The 16041-nt window shown below is 41.8% G+C and overlaps 1 protein-coding gene across 1 annotated transcript in view; it reads left to right on the top strand.

Annotated features, from left to right (window-relative positions):
* LOC141059044 (bactericidal permeability-increasing protein-like) overlaps positions 1 to 16041 on the top strand; it is a 203766-nt gene that overhangs the window by 35824 nt on the left and 151901 nt on the right. Inside the window, exons 7-9 of the mRNA XM_073555254.1 lie at positions 9237 to 9328; positions 10838 to 11014; positions 14160 to 14213. Of these exons, the coding sequence (XP_073411355.1) occupies positions 9237 to 9328; positions 10838 to 11014; positions 14160 to 14213 (323 nt within the window). The remainder of the gene's footprint in view (positions 1 to 9236; positions 9329 to 10837; positions 11015 to 14159; positions 14214 to 16041) is intronic.

The raw sequence follows: 16041 nt of genomic DNA, 5'->3' as shown, positions 1-16041 counted from the left end.
TATTGCTACATGTTGTATATATAAAACATGTCCATTTAGTGACTTCAGTCCCCTATGACACAGTCTCATCAACAGTGAGAGCTCCATGCTTTAGCCTGCTTCCTGGGAAACCGAGTAATGATATGACTCATTCATCGTGCCCCCTGTCTTGCTGAATGTCTTCCTGACTGCAGCTTTTCAGACTCGGCCAACACAAGTACGTTCCCCAAGGTCCCATACGGATCTCTCAGAAGCTCCCAGACTTGCCTTTATTAAAGATGATTGCAGTTTCTATTATGTTCTCTTCCGCTTTACTTGTCGTTTCAGCTGTGCTGTCTCCTTCTCACTAGCACCTTGGTAAAGAACACTTCGGCAAGAGGGTGTCCTGTCCTCTTGCCTTTTCCAACACATGCACCAGCTGCTTTCTTCTCTACCTTAACATTAACTAACATGGATCCCTCGCAGAGCCCCTTCCTCTGAGGGCTGGCCCTAACAGTAAACCCTGTGTAAAAGTAACAGGGATTGTGTCATGAAGGACAATTACTAGGGTTGAGGAATCACTAAAAAGCTTGGCTGCTTAGTACTTGAACCAAGCAATTCCTAACAGGAGTCAGTATAATGGGAGTCAATAGGAAATCAGAGCATTTTGTTTTCAGAATACCCTACAATGGGATATGAAGGGGGCAGTGAAAATGTTGAAATGGATGGAAAAAGTGCTAAATGGAAGGAGAACAACATGTGGAAGATCCCTTGAAGCATCTCTATCTCCCAGATCGCTGCTGAGAACAAAGGTGTCAGACTTCTACTGCACTTTCAGAATTGACAATAAAACATTCAAAATCAGTGAGAAATTGGAGTTTACAGGAGAAAAAAAGAGAAGAAACATTCTTATCTGTATAATGACTTGTGTATAAGGCAAAATTTAAAAAGGATGTAAAAAAATATATAATTTAATTTTACCAAAATTGAAATTTTCATAAAAAAAAACAATGTCAGTGCAATGTATAAAAGGTAGCAAGAACTGCCAAAAATTTTATGGAAGAGTGATTCAGATACACCCTGTATTAGACATAAAGTGGTACTGCATGACTTATAAGGGCGATGCATGAAGTTAAAAACCTTCCAAAAATTATAAGCATGATCATCCATACACTCTTAAAGGCACAAATTGTAGTACCTCATTTAAATGTTGTAAACGAAGTGTAGTTGTGTCACTCCCTACACTCATTAAAAATCTGCACACAGTGCAAAGCCTGACAAAAATTACAAACATGGTCATTCATACACCCTTCAAGGCACCAACTGTAGTGCCTCATTCAAATATTAAAAAAGTATAATTGTGGTTGCCCTACACTCATAAAGGCTTTGAACACAGTACAAAGCCTGAAAAAATATAAGGAGGGTCAGCCATATACTCCTGAAGTTACTAAGTGGAGTGCCTCATTAAAAAAATAATAAAGTGTAGCTGTGGTACCTTTACACTCATAAAGGCTTTGCACAGGAAAAAAAAAAAGAAGAGTCATCCATACACCCATTAAGGCAACAAATGGAGGGCCTCATTCAAATATTAAACATTAAAAACACTTTATGTGCTGCTGTCATCTGGTAGTAAGGAAAAGTGGTGGCTAATTCAGGGCTATTCCAGGTTTTGTTCACTTTTATGAGAGTGAGCCAGTCAGCAGTCTCTGTTGCCAGGCGAAAGCGCCTGTCTGTTATGACTCCCCCAGCAGCACTAAAAACCCACTCAAGATGCTAGCTGCAAGATAGCTCAACACCTCCAAGGCATAGAGAGACAGAAATTGGCCCAGGCCTTTGACAGTGTACCCATGCCTCTGCTGTGTGTCTCCCTCGCATCTTCTCCTTGGTTGGGCAAGGAAGCTGGCCATCTGCCACTAAAATTGTCTGCCTGATGGAAATTTTTTCAACATATTTTCGACAATGGCCTTCTGGTATAGAACCATTTTACAAGACCTCTCCGCCTCAGGAAAGAGATATGCAAAGTTCTCTTTGTAACGTGGGTCTAGCAGGGTGAACAACCAGTACTCTTATTTTTGGTGAAGATAAATATAACGTAAGGGTCACGTGGCAGTGGTACATAAAGTTGGCCATGTATGCCAAACTCCCTACAGCCAACACTTCCTGCCTCCACAATGATGATGATTCTCCATCTCCTCCTTTTCCTTCTCCCTCTCTTTCTCCTCATTTCACTCCTCAGGCCATCCATGTAGGAGAGACAAGACGAAAGGTGTGTGGGTACTATCCTCTGTTGCACTAGGTTGTGACTAGCTCCTCTGTCAATACCAAAAGATCACGTAGTAAACCAAGGGTCAGGATGCTGGGGAAAAAGCAGAGAAGCAAAGGGACAATAACAAATGGACAGTCTGAACAAGATTCAAAGGTCAGCAACGGAATATCAGATGCAAAGGGGCAATAACAAACGGGAAGTCTGAACACGGTCCAAAGGTCAGCAGCAGAATATCAGATACAAAGGGGCAATGACAAACGGGTAGTGTGAACACGGTCTAAAGGTCAGCAGCAGAAAAAAATCAGAACTTACATCACAGGGTACAGGCGAACACACCAGAGAGCACCAGCCTAGAACAAGCTTTTGACTGGCAATGATCTGGGCCAGACAGCTCACCTAAATAACAGGGCAATAACCAAGAATATGGAGCACCTGTGGAAGTCTCTGCACCTTCCAGTCAGATAAGTCAACCGAGCTGTCAATCAAAGCACCGACAGCTCAGCATGCCCCAGCAAGGAATAGGATGCAGATCTGGCCATCACAGAGTCCCAGACATTCTGAGCAGAGGAATCATGACAGCAGCAGCTAGTCTTCCTTTCCACAAGCGCATGTCCATATGTCGGTCGTTAAGTGGACAATCCCAGTAAATGCGTTGGTAAGAGGAGGAGGAGCGCCGAGAGATGGCTGCTCTGGCATGAGGCTCCTGAGTTTTTTAGTTTTTTTACCCCGTTTAATTGTTAATTCTCCCTTTGGTTCACTCACCATTGCGTAGCTACAGGATTCGGCAGAGCTGGGAGTAGTGTGGAGACTGCGATCAGCTGGGACCGGTGTCTTTCTGTCCTCATGGAGCTCCGTGCCTGGATTCAGCTGGGAGAGAGTGAAGCTGCTGGCTGCCTGCCTTGTACCCATTTCCAGCATGCAGATGATCCCAGGATAGGAAACCTGGTGGAGTGTGCGGTGCTGGAGTTGTTCTGGAGATCTTGTGGTCCACATGGAGCTGTAGGGCTTCAGGATTCGGCAGAGCTGGGAGTAGTGTGGAGACTGCGACCAGCTGAGACCGGTGTCTTTCTGTCCTCGTGGAGCTCCGTGCCTGGTTTCAGCTGGGAGAGAGTGAAGCTGCTGGCTACCTGCCTTGTACCCATTTCCAGCATGCAGATGATCCCGGGATAGGAAAGCTGGTGGAGTGTGCGGTGCTGGAGATGTTCTGGAGATCTTGTGATCCAGGTGGAGCTGAAAGGGTGAGCTGGGCAGGTTTGGACTGACTGTTGGCGTGTCCCCTGATGTCCCTGTCTTGTTGCACCCATGCCCTCCCCCCCAGCAGTGCTGGGAGCACCCTTTATGGAAAGTTGTACATTTAACTCTGCTAAGCTGTGACTGTTCAGTCTTTATAGCTACAAGCTGAGTGTAGTCATGGCCACTGCACTCTGTAAACCTACTCTTATGATTTCAAGGGACGATTTATTATTCTGGAATCATCCGCAATTTCTCATGGACTCCCCTTCTTGGAGCATGATTGCTAATTCAACAATTGAGTACATAAAATCCATTACTTCTGTGAAACCTGTGGAGGTGTACTGCAAGAGAGGTAGGAGAGGAGGAGTCCTGGCACGCCTTCGGAGGAGAGGGTTCAGAACAGCTCTTCCTTCACTCCACTTGGCTAATGTCCGTTCCTTATCTAACAAAATGGAGGAACTGAACTTACTTTGTAACATGAGATCTGATATGGCCAATTCAGCTGCTCTTTGTTTTACTGAGACCTGGTTGAATGACACCATCCCTGATTGTAGTCTGGATCTACCTGGTTTTGTTATCTACAGAGCTGACCGTGATTGTGTAGCTTCAGGTAAACAAAGGGGGGGTGGGGTATGTCTCTACATCAACACTAGCTGGTGCTGTTATGTTAACATACTGGGAAAAGGTTGCTCTCCAGATCTAGAGTACCTTGCACTCAATTGTAGACCATTTTACGCTCCAAGAGAGTTTTCATCTATGGTTCTGGTTGCAGTATATATTCCCCCTCAAGCATCTGTTAAAGCTGCTATTGGTGAATTAGCTTGCAAAATATCAGAATGGGAGAAAGGATCTCCTGAAGCATTTGTGATCGTAATGGGGGACTTTAACAAAGGAAAACTCAGCCTGGATCTCCCCAAATTTACTCAACATATAAACTGCTTCACGAGAGAGAACAATATGCTTGATCATTGCTATACTGTCTTAAAAGGGGCCTACAGGGCAGTGAGGAGAGCAGCAGTGGGCTTTTCAGATCATTGTCTAATTCATTTAATTCCAGCCTACAGGCAAAGGTTGAAAACATCCAAACCTACAGTTTATACAAAGAAGACATGGTCTGAGGAGGCAAAATTGCAACTGCAAGCATGCTTTGAATGCACGGACTGGGAGGTATTCCAGTAAACATGCTCAGGTCTGGATGAATGGGTTGATGCAGTGTCCTCATACATCCGTTTTTGTGAAGACACGTTTATTCCATCCAAATCTGTCCACTTTTGGGGAAACAACAAGCCGTGGTTTACAAATAAAGTCAGGTTGATCCGTAAGAGAAAAGAGGAGGCTTATAAAGCAGGCGATATTACTGAATTCAAGAAACTTAGGAACTCGCTATCTAAAGAGATCAAGTTAGCCAAACACGAGTATGCAAAGATTCTGGAGGAAAGGTTCTCATCAAAAGATACTAGATCTGCATGGAGAGGATTAAGAGAGGTCACCAATTATAAAAGCCACCCCACTATAGTGAACCCCAGCAGAAGTCTGGCAGCAGAGTTAAATGAATTCTACTGCAGATTTGAGGCAAGCTCTACACACAGTGGCTATTCATCTCTAAGCTCCTCAGACTGTTCATATAAAGATCATTCATTGTGCAACACCCAAGTAGTGATCTCCGAGGCAGAGGTGATACGCATCCTGAAGGGACTTAAGGTCAAAAAGGCACCTGGCCCTGATGGTGTATCTCCAATGTGTCTGAAAGTATGTGCTACCCAGCTTGCCCCTATACTGACAAATATATACAATGTGTCACTGAAAGAGTGCGTTGTACCTCAGTGTTGGAAAAATTCCACAATTATCCCTGTCCCCAAGAAAGTGGGATCCTCTGAGTTGAACGACTATAGACCAGTAGCACTCACATCTGTAGCTATGAAAGTCTTCGAAAGAATTATGATGTCCCACCTGATAAAATTCACGCAGAAGCTATGGGACCCGCTTCAGTTTGCCTATAAGGAGAATCGTTCGGCAAACGACACTGTCAATCTGGCACTGAAGTACATTTTGGATCATACAGATGAACGGCACTCATATGTCCGGATTCTTTTCATGGACTTTAGCTCAGCGTTCAATACCATTGATCCGAATTTACTTCATAAGAAAATGGTAGCTCTTGGAGTCCCTCTCAACTTATGCTTGTGGATTTATAACTTCCTGACAGCCAGGATACAGAGTGTAAAAGTTGGACCATTCACTTCGGACACCTTGGTCACAAACATCGGGGCACCTCAGGGGTGTGTTTTGTCCCCGTTACTGTTTTCTCTCTATACGAATGATTGCATCTCTTCAGCAGACTCAGTAAAAATCTTGAAATTTGCCGATGATATGACACTGATTGGTCTCATCAGGGGAAATGCTGAAGACTTGTATCGGAGTGAGGTGGAAAGAATATGTGACTGGTGTAAAGCCAATAATCTTGCACTCAACACTAAAAAAACTGCTGAGATAGTTGTGGATTTTAGGAAAGATCAACATGAGATACTTCCAATCTACATCCATGACGAAGTGGTTCTTAGGGTCACAGAGACCAAATTCCTTGGTGTTATCATCTCTCATGATCTTAAATGGGGGAAAAACGTGGATGCTGTTATAAGAAAAGCACAACAGAGGATGTTCTTCCTGCGTCAGCTGAAAAGATATGGTTTGTCTAAGAATCTGCTGATCTTATTCTTTAATGCTGTCATCAGATCTGTGATTTGTTCCTCTCTGATAGTCTGGTATGGGGGAGCCACTGCACATGACAAACTCCGCTTACAAAGGACTTTCAGAACAGCAGAGAGAATTATAGGCTCCCCCCTGCCTAAAATCCAGGATCTTTATGATAAGAGTATTCGATCACACGCATTGAAAATTTCATCCGATCCCTCTCATCCGGGACACTCCTCATTCCAACTACTCCCTTCAGGACGTCGCTTCAGAGTCCCCAAATGCAGCACCAACCGCCATATGAACAGCTTCTATCCACTCTCTGTTCAACAATTAAATCGTCATGTGTAGACTATATACTGTATCTGTCTTGTTAGATGTTACTTGTTGTATCTGTTATATATTATGTTGCCTCTTTGCCACAAAGAATTCCTTGTATATATGTAATATGTACTTGGCGATAATAAATTTGATTGATTGAAAAAAAAGAGCACAGGTGATGTTCCTGGACATGTGCTGGTACAAGGCAGGGATGCCATATCGAGAGAAAAAGTGGTGGCCGGGGACCAAGTACCGAGGGACAGCTGCCGTCGTGAGTGGAGATGGGTGATGGGTTGACCCCTGGATATTTGGGTCCAGCTGAACAGTTACAAAAAGTTTGGGTTCGGTTACCAGAACAGTACCCGGACCCGAATATGGACCTCATTCACTTAAATGGGGGGCCCAAAAATCAAGTGTTTGCCATGCTGTCATGTGCATGACAGCATGGAAAACATTTCTTCTGATTAGCTGTAAAATCATTAGCAGTCTAAGCATTTTTTTAAAGTTTAATATCACCATTATGTAACACAAAGCACGTAAAAGTGCATGAATGACTAATTGAATCTAAAAACAAATTTCAATACTTTGTATACCACCAAAAATTAACAGAAAACATCTAATACTCTATGGATGACAATGTAGTCACTTTTTTCACTCCTCAAAAAAAGAATGTGGTGATATGCAATAGATATATATTTAGCAACAGACTGCAAAGCCCTAAGCCCTGCCTAGTCGCTGTATTCTGCCACTTTCCCTGCTGCTGAAACTGTCCTTGCTCATGCTAAATGCAGAATGTATCAGTTACAAACAGCAAAGCAAACAAGTAGCCCTTAGAAGGGCTGTTAGTATGATGGTTCAGCTTCCGTACCAGTATCAATACTAGAGGACTCTGATTCGTTTAACTTTGCACACACAAGTCTAGACAAGCATCTTCTCCATTCAATTAGAACTGTCCTGAGCTGTGCAATGGCGTCAGTGTACTGAGCGTGGCGGCGCCTGTTCTTTTATAAGCGCTGATGAGGTAATGCGGCCAGCCAATCATATTAATGCCACTACCAAGATGACTATGGTATTACAGTGACTGGCAGGCATGTGTATTTGCTGGGTAACAAGCGCCAAACATGCGGGGCGGAGATTTAAGCTTCAAATCCGAGCACCGGTTAATGCTTGCCAATTGCCGTGCACATCAGAGCACCCAAATACTAGAGTGATATCGGAGTATCATCAAGCACGTTTCCTCATTCCTAATAAATACCTAAAATCTCCACTGACATCTAGTGGTCATTAAGCAGATCACAACCTTACACATTAAATTGTATTAGAGTACATGTATAAATACATTCAACCCACAGAAGTTGTCAGAGGGGTAGAACGCTATCCTCACCCCTCACAATTGATGATTTTGCATAAACACAATACTAGTGACAATATCGCTAGTATATTAATATACATTAAAGTCGTTAAGGGTTTGTCAAGGATCCTTTTTCTATACAACCAGTCCTTCGCTGTCAAAAAATACTAAAAGATCTTTACTCACCTGCGGTTTCCCCTTCGCTCCTTCATACCTCTGTTTTAGTCCACTGCCTTTCTCCTTTTTTCCACTTCTGGCTGGGATGGCACTTGACTGCTGCAGCCGAGTATCCGATTTCCTATTAGACTTCTGAATACCTTCTGTGGTCACGTGCCATCCCAGCTGGAAAAGAAAGCAGAAACATAGTCAGGACACCTGAGCAGTGGGTGAATATTTATATTATAATATATAGATAGATACAGTAGATAGATAAATAGAGAAAAAAGAGGGAGCACTCCAATTCTTATCCAAATAATTAAAGTCCTTTTTGTATTTGGATGATTATTAGAGTGCTGCCTCTTTTTTCTATTTGTATACTGTTTTGCAAGGAAGGGATTCCAAGCATGGGAGGCCCTGCTTAGACTTTTGTGCTGTTCCACTATATATAATATTAAATAGTTACATAGGTCAAAAAAAGAACTAAGTCCATCAAGTTCAACGTTTCTCCACCAATTCATGTGTATATTAAAATATGCAAAGGGGGTATTGTTATATAGTTGCTCTAGCCTAGAAAAAAACAACATGTTTTGAAGTAATAAATCATCTTTCATCTCATATACATTTAATTAATTGATCAAAAAGTCATTCCAAGGCTCGGAGCTACGCAGTGACCTTTGTTACCCAACAGCAATACTCAGAAAAGTTATGCCACAAATACAACATTGCAGCTTGTCTTCGTCTTGCTGTTTTGCAAAATTTTAGAGCTGTCAGTTTTCTGTAATTAATACAACCAAGTTGCAGACAAATTGCATATGCAATGTACCACTTACATCAACGTCTATAGCAAGTGTGATTTCACTGCTGCTAGTGCACATGTGCCAGCAATGCCATCTTGCTAGAGATCGCTAATAGCTGCTACTGCGCAGGCGCTGGCAACACTATCTTGCTAGAGAAGAAAACAAATTCCTCCTCAAAGATGGCGCAGCCTGTTATTAAACTTCCTTCTTTAATGATATTGTGATGACTCTGCTCATCCAGACAGAGTCTAGACAGCAAAGCTGACAAATAAGTTACAGTGACATACAACAGCAAAAAAGTGTTTAGAAAAAATCCTTTTTTAGATATGCCAATTTAATTTTCAAAATCCAGAAACCATTCAGTGTGACATATCCAATTACAGCGGTCGTCTACAAAGATACATACTTTTTATGTCACATTACAATGATTTTTAGGTTGTCCTTAATTATTCTTTTTCAGTTATTGCAGATCTTGATGCCCACAATAAAATTGACTACTCTGTGATAAATCCTCCACGAGTGCAGAAAATGCATATTGATCTGGATTTAAAGGTAATGAGTCACATTTTAAAGAAAGTAACGTCATATTCATCTGGTAGGCTTTGAAACCAAACAAACCTATATTGCTAAAAATAATGTGGTAAATGACGAGTTGAAAGTTTTTTTCATAAACATAGGATACAGGAATTTATTTATTTTTTTCGCTTTTGATTTTCCTACAGTACTTTTGTCACTGTTAAGGTCCATATCTTTTTTTTATTATTTTTCTTGCAACATAGTAGCTTTTTTATTTTATGCCACCATATAATTTACTGTTTAGTGTATTGAAAAAGGAAAGAAAATCTTTTGGGTGCAACTGGAAAAGAAACCCACTACATTTTTATATATTTTTTTTTTGTTCTGCTGCTTTAATTAATAAAAGTTTAAATAATTGGTGTGAGTTAGTTTAGGTGTCCACCTTCTATGGTTGTGCATAGGCACAATACTTTGCACCATGAGTGTTTTCAAAGGATTACCTCTGCTGTACGATTCTGGTGCGAGTCTCTCACATGAAAACCTGGCATTGCCGCTGGCATTGGGACCAGCGCGTGTGGCTGCATAGAAATACATGTAGCTGTACGCTCCGGTCCGAGTGCTGGCGGCAGTGCCAGGTTTTCATGCGAGAGACTCACATGAGAATTGTGCGAGTCTCTTGCAAGTGAGTATGAGCCCTAAGAGAGCATCAGGGTTAGACTATGTAAGAGTACCATAGGTACAAGACACTTTTTTTCAAGCTTGGTGAGGTGACCAAAAACAGCATATGGAAAAGGGGATCAAGTTATTTATTTGTTTTACATTTTTAAACTATTTCCTTTGGCTTAGTCCCCCTCCCAGGAGCTAGAACTAGTACTTTTCTATTAAAGTATATCAGCATTTTGGTAATCCGTTATTAAAGAAGTTGTCCACTACTCGCACAACTTCTTGTCATACCCCTCACTTGGCCTCCACAAAATAATAAAGCTTATGCTCACTTCCTGTGGCGGCGCCGTTCCCACTTTATTGGCACTCGCTCTCCCCGGGGCTGTGATACGGTGTTGTGACACATGATGCCGGCGCCCAATCAGCTCTGGTGTCACTGTCCCCGTCTTCATGCAAATTCAGCATTAAGAGGAAGTCCGGCACCAACTGCAGCCCTGGCTTCCTCAAATTGTCGGGAAGTGATTACAATCAACATTCTCTGTATAGTGAGCTGTGACTCTAACAACTCCCTGCATGCCCCTATGACTGAAAGTGAGTGGTTCTCTGTAGGATATACTGTAAGTTCATTTTCTCCCTGTGTCCATGCTTTCATGATTTCAGTAAGGTGGACAGACAGCTTAGTAATGATATTTATCTGAAAATTACCCTTATAAAAGTGTGTGCAAGTAAATATCATTTTTGCTGATGACAGATTTCCTGTAAAGGGGTTGTCTGATCCATATCGATAAGTCTGACTGGACAACCCCTTTAACTGTAAAATGTGCTTGTGGCCATTATGCTATGACTTAATGCCATTAATGTTATTCATTGAATTACGCACAGGGAACTATACTCCATTCTGGAGCCCACAAGCAGCAAGAAGCTTATATAGCTCCTATCATTCTACCGGAGACAAGGCAATCCATGCTTTTGGTGGGATTATCTGAATATTTTTTCAACTCATTAGGCAAAGCGTATTTCATGTCAGATATTCTAAAACTGACACTTACACAGGAGCAGGTAAGAACAGAATTTATATAGCCCATACATAGCAAATGTCTATATGTCTTTACATTAGAACTATAACAACCATACAGAGTGGGATGGCAACTAGGCTTGCTCACTATATTCTTATCTAACCACTGGCATGTTTAAATGACACTTAGAGGGGTGGAGAGCAAACTTATTAAATTAAAAACTTTAATACAATTTGGTAGGGAATAAGGCTCGATTCATCATTTGCATTTTTTAAGTCACTTTCCTTTTTTGTCTTTTGGTATTAGCTGCTGTTTTTGGTGCCAAATTAATCAAAATCAGGCTTGCAATTCATGAATTTCGACCAAAATAAAAAATGGCTTTTCTTACTGTCTTGAACTTTTTTGTGACATTTGGCACCAAAATTCATAAAAATTCCACCAAAAATTTTTCAGACTCAAAAATAAGCCAAGAGAAAACTGGAATTAAGTTGAGACTTTTTAAAAAGTCGCAATTAAAGAATCAGGCAAAAACATCTGGAATTGCTAAACTCTGTCCACAAACTATAAAGCAGAAAAAAACATGCAAGCTCATATAAAATACACTTAAAAAAGGAGCAAATAAAATAATTAATTGGGTGCAAACAAAAAAGGTATAAAACACACAAAACTAGACAAAAACAGGAGCCAAAGCAATGATGAATCAAGGTCTATGTCTATTTTAGATCATGCTAATGTGCCAAACAGGAATTCATCATTTGCATGTTTTTTTAAGTCAATTTTCTCTTTTGTCTTGTAACACTCCCCAGCAATTTCTTCAAAATAACACCTGCAATTGATGAATTTGGTGCAATTAAAAAAAAGGGCTTCTTCTTTTCTGTCATTAACCATTTTAGCCACTTTTTGAACAAAACCTCACAACTTTTTCAAAATGTCACAAAAGATACAACTTTTGAAAAAGATACCTAAATCTAGACTGTGAACTACTGGAGTGGAGATGCTCCAAATTTTGTGACTTTTTAAAAAATTGAAATTACTGTATCAGATCAACACATCTGGAACCATTATTCTTCGCTCACAAAGCAGGAAAAAAAAAACAAGTGAGCAGATATAAAATAGACTTAAAAAAAAGTGGAAATACAATAATGAGTTGAAACAGAAAAAAAACCACAAAACTAGACAAAAAACAAGCAAAAGGCAACAATGATTGGGGCCCCTGAGTCTACTATTAGGCCAAGTGGCAGTGGGAAATTGCTATTTTTTTTTTATAAGAAATTATCAAAAATAAAAAATCTATTTACCATAAAAACTATTGTGTCTTATACTAGATTAAGGCCTGATGCTATCGCATCGGGAGGATAGTGACACACCTCTTGCCATGTTAACCCTCAACACACACACCTCCTCAACACACACTCCTCTCACCTTTCACCATCTCCACTCACGTCCACTCACTCTTTCACTCCACATACGACCCTTTCTCTCACTCTGTCTCTCATACTCACGCCGTCATCGCCGCTGCTCCATGATCCCCGACATCTTCTTCCACCGGCGCCATCCTGGATCCAGACGTTGTCCACGCCGGCGACATGTTCTTGCGGCGACGCCATCTTGAGTATCGCGAAATCCCGCGATACTCAAGATGGCGTCGCCGCAAGAACATGTCGCTGGCGTGGACAATGTCGGAATCCAAAATGGCGTCGGCGAAACCTCGTGAGATTTCGCTGACGCCATTTTGGATCCCGACGTCGTCCACGCCAGCGACATGTTCTTGCGGCGACGCCATCTTGAGTATCGCGGGATTTCACGATACTCAAGATGGCGTCGCCGCAAGAACATGTCACCGGCGTGGACAACGTCTGGATCCAGGATGGCGCCGGCGGAAGAAGATGTCGGGGATCGTGGAGCAGCGGTGATAACGGCGTGAGTATGAGAGACGGAGTGAGAGAAAGGGTCGTATGTGGAGTGAAAGAATGATTGGACGTGAGTGGAGATGGTGAAAGGTGAGAGGAGTGTGTGTTGAGGAGGTGTGTGTTGAGGAGGAGTGGTTTGTTGAGAGTTAACATGGCAAGAGGTGTGCTGTGACGTCACCAGTTACAACTGGACGGAAGTTGTTACAACCCGGAAGCTGCTTAGCGCATTTATTATTATAGATACTGTCTTTCATGCAAGCTCAGGAACTGAGTAGTAGGGAACTATGAGAACTGAAAAGGTCCTTAAAAACATCTAAAGAAAATTCACAGAACGTATCATAAATGCCTGATTGATGTGTCCCTCCCACCTCTAATACTCTGATCAAGATGGAGAATAGGGGTTCAGTTAGACCCTTTGACCAGTTCAGCACCTCAATAGTCTCCATAGGAATTGATGGAGTGATGGCAACACTCGCGAGCATCGATGTTTCTATTAAGTTCTGTATAGACTGTCGTGACTATGAAACAGGCAAACTGAGGTCACCATAATACTCTTTTGATAGGTGAGGGATATGGCATAAATGTGTAAATGTTAATTCCCCTTTAAGTTTATAAATGTTAAAAATTGAAATTTACTTAGTCATATCAGACAAGTGTCAGGAATCAATATAAAAAATGGCTTTAAGACACTGATTGGCTGGATCAGCAGCCAAGGCTTCTCCGTCTGCCTTTAAGCCTAGAGGGGTGTAAAAGGATTTTCTTATAGGATAAAATGGCTTATGGTGAAGTTAAATGTCTACTACATTAGTGATTCTTGGAACCTGATCAATCAAAGGTTCCCCTAAGACAGCAGCATGGTGCGTTGTACAGTAAGGACAACAAGTGGCTCTTGCTTTAAAATGCTAATGTATGGGTGCAGTCAGACTACCATATTACTCACGCGAGGATGTCATCGTAATCCTTGAATTGGCCATTGGCTATCCTGATCTTAGCGTGACAGCATGTATTTCTATGTAGCTGTCATGCCCAGATCAGGAGAGTCGATGTCCAGTCCAAGGAATGCAATCCTCGTGTGAGTCTGACTGCGCCTTAAAGTTGGGAAACAATTCAGATAAATCTTAGCTGGAGCTTTTATGCATTAGACTTGAAAGGCTCTTCAAAGGTAAGATGTTTGGGAATAACTGACATAATTCCATAATAATTTATCCTTCAGCTGAATGTAATTAAAGGGACCCTTTAATAAGCTTGTCCCTAAAATAATTGATTTACATTTTTCAGCATCCACATACATTATGGCTAAGAACAGATGACTATCGTGCCATCATACCTGATGTAAGTAAATTCCTAGCTGTATCTTGTTTCTGATCAGAAATAATTGGACTGTAGTCTACATTCAATAGACTGTGCACTGGAGCTAGTGACAAGCTTTAGCCTTGGTGGCAAGCACATAGCAATGGCCCATATGTAGTGGCCCATCCTTAGCCAGTTTACCTCTGAATTCATAGATACCAAGTTACACAACCAAGCTTCTTACATAGGTAAGGAAGCTTACAAAGAAGATACAACAACAAACTAGCAACATAGAGTGACTACACTTTTAGCCTAAGGCTAAATGTTCACTGAACAGTTTGAATTAGCAGTGTTATTCCCCTCTGCCGCTAGAAAGGGAAGATTGTTTATACACTAGAGATAGGCGGACACCTGGATGTTAGAGTCCAGCGGGTTCGGACGAGCAGATACAAAAATTACACGTACCCCAATAATCCTTGGAACAGACGTCCTGGATGGCTACATGAAACCAAAGTTCCCATTATTTTTCATTTGATACTGCCACACTGTTTGCCTATGCATTGAATGAAAGGCCCACCTTGCCACAAACTTACACGCACCCCAATAACCCTTTCAACAGACATACTTGAGGGCCTCATGACAAGAATGTTCCCATTAGAGGAAAGTGTGTTTCCCATAGTGTTTGCCTATGCATTTAATTCTTGGCCTGTCATGCCATAATGTTACACACATCTCAGTAACACTTGGAACAGACGTCCTGGATAGCCACATGAAACCAAACTTCCCATTATTATTAATTTTGTACTCCCAAAAAGTTTGCCCATGAAGTGAATGCAAGACCTGCCCTGCCCCAAAGTTACGCGCACCCCAATAACACTTGGACCAGATGTCCTGGATACCCACATGAAACCAAAGTTCCCATTTTTTTTCATTTGGTACTGCCATATTGTTTTCCTATGCATTGAATGCAAGGCCAGCCCTGCACCAAAGTAACATGCACCCCAATAACCCTTTCAACAGACATACTTGAGGACCTCATGACAAAAATGTTCCCATTAGAGGAAAGTGTGTCTCCAATAGTGTTTGCCTATGCATTTAATGCTTGACCTGTCCTGACACAAAGTTACACACACCCCAATAACACTTGCAACAGATGTCCTGGATGGCCACATGAAACCAAAGTTCCCATTATTGTGAATTTTGTACTCCCATAAAGTTTGCCCATGAAATGAATGCAATGCCTGCCCCAAATTTGCATGCACCACAATCCCCCTTGGAAGAAACCTGGAGGAGGGCCTCATAAAAAAAATTCCCATTAAAAAGGAGGGGGTCTCCTATACTTGTAATGCCCATATACTTTAGTATGGGCTGACAAACTTTTCCCCCTGGGGGGGGGGTTCACATCAACATAGTGTGTAAACTTTTTTTTTTTTTTACGGGTATCATAAACACCTGTTGTGAGTTCATTTTCCCCTTCATTACTGAGGCCCAAGGAACTCCCTCTTCTGGTAAAGAAAGGTAGTGAGCCTGATTATCAAACACCTGAGGCTGATGATGATGACTGGCTGAGTGGAGTTACTGACTGGATATAAGGCTGCCGACGCCCTTCTGCCCTGCGGGTGATTTCTCTGTGGGATCCTTGGAGACCAGTCTGAATTCCTGCTCCTCTAAAGCTAAGTTTACTGGTCGGCCTTTTGCTTTGGTGCTTTGACTTTGTTTTGCTTTGTTTTTCTGGATTTCTGCCATTCCCTGCTGGGGTGTGCTGAATTCATTTAGCTCTGTCTTCTGAAAATACCTGAGTGCTGATTTAGTTTTTGAAGCCTAGTTGCTTCAGGGCCTTTTTCATATCAGCTTGTTGGCTTATGTCTTT

The sequence above is a fragment of the Dendrobates tinctorius genome, unplaced genomic scaffold (assembly GCF_039654945.1).
Source record: "Dendrobates tinctorius isolate UK_male_01 unplaced genomic scaffold, ASM3965494v1 ptg000223l, whole genome shotgun sequence".
Lineage (NCBI taxonomy): Eukaryota > Metazoa > Chordata > Amphibia > Anura > Dendrobatidae > Dendrobates > Dendrobates tinctorius.
The sequence above is the reverse complement of the archived record's forward strand: the minus strand, read 5'-3'. Positions and strand labels throughout refer to the sequence as shown.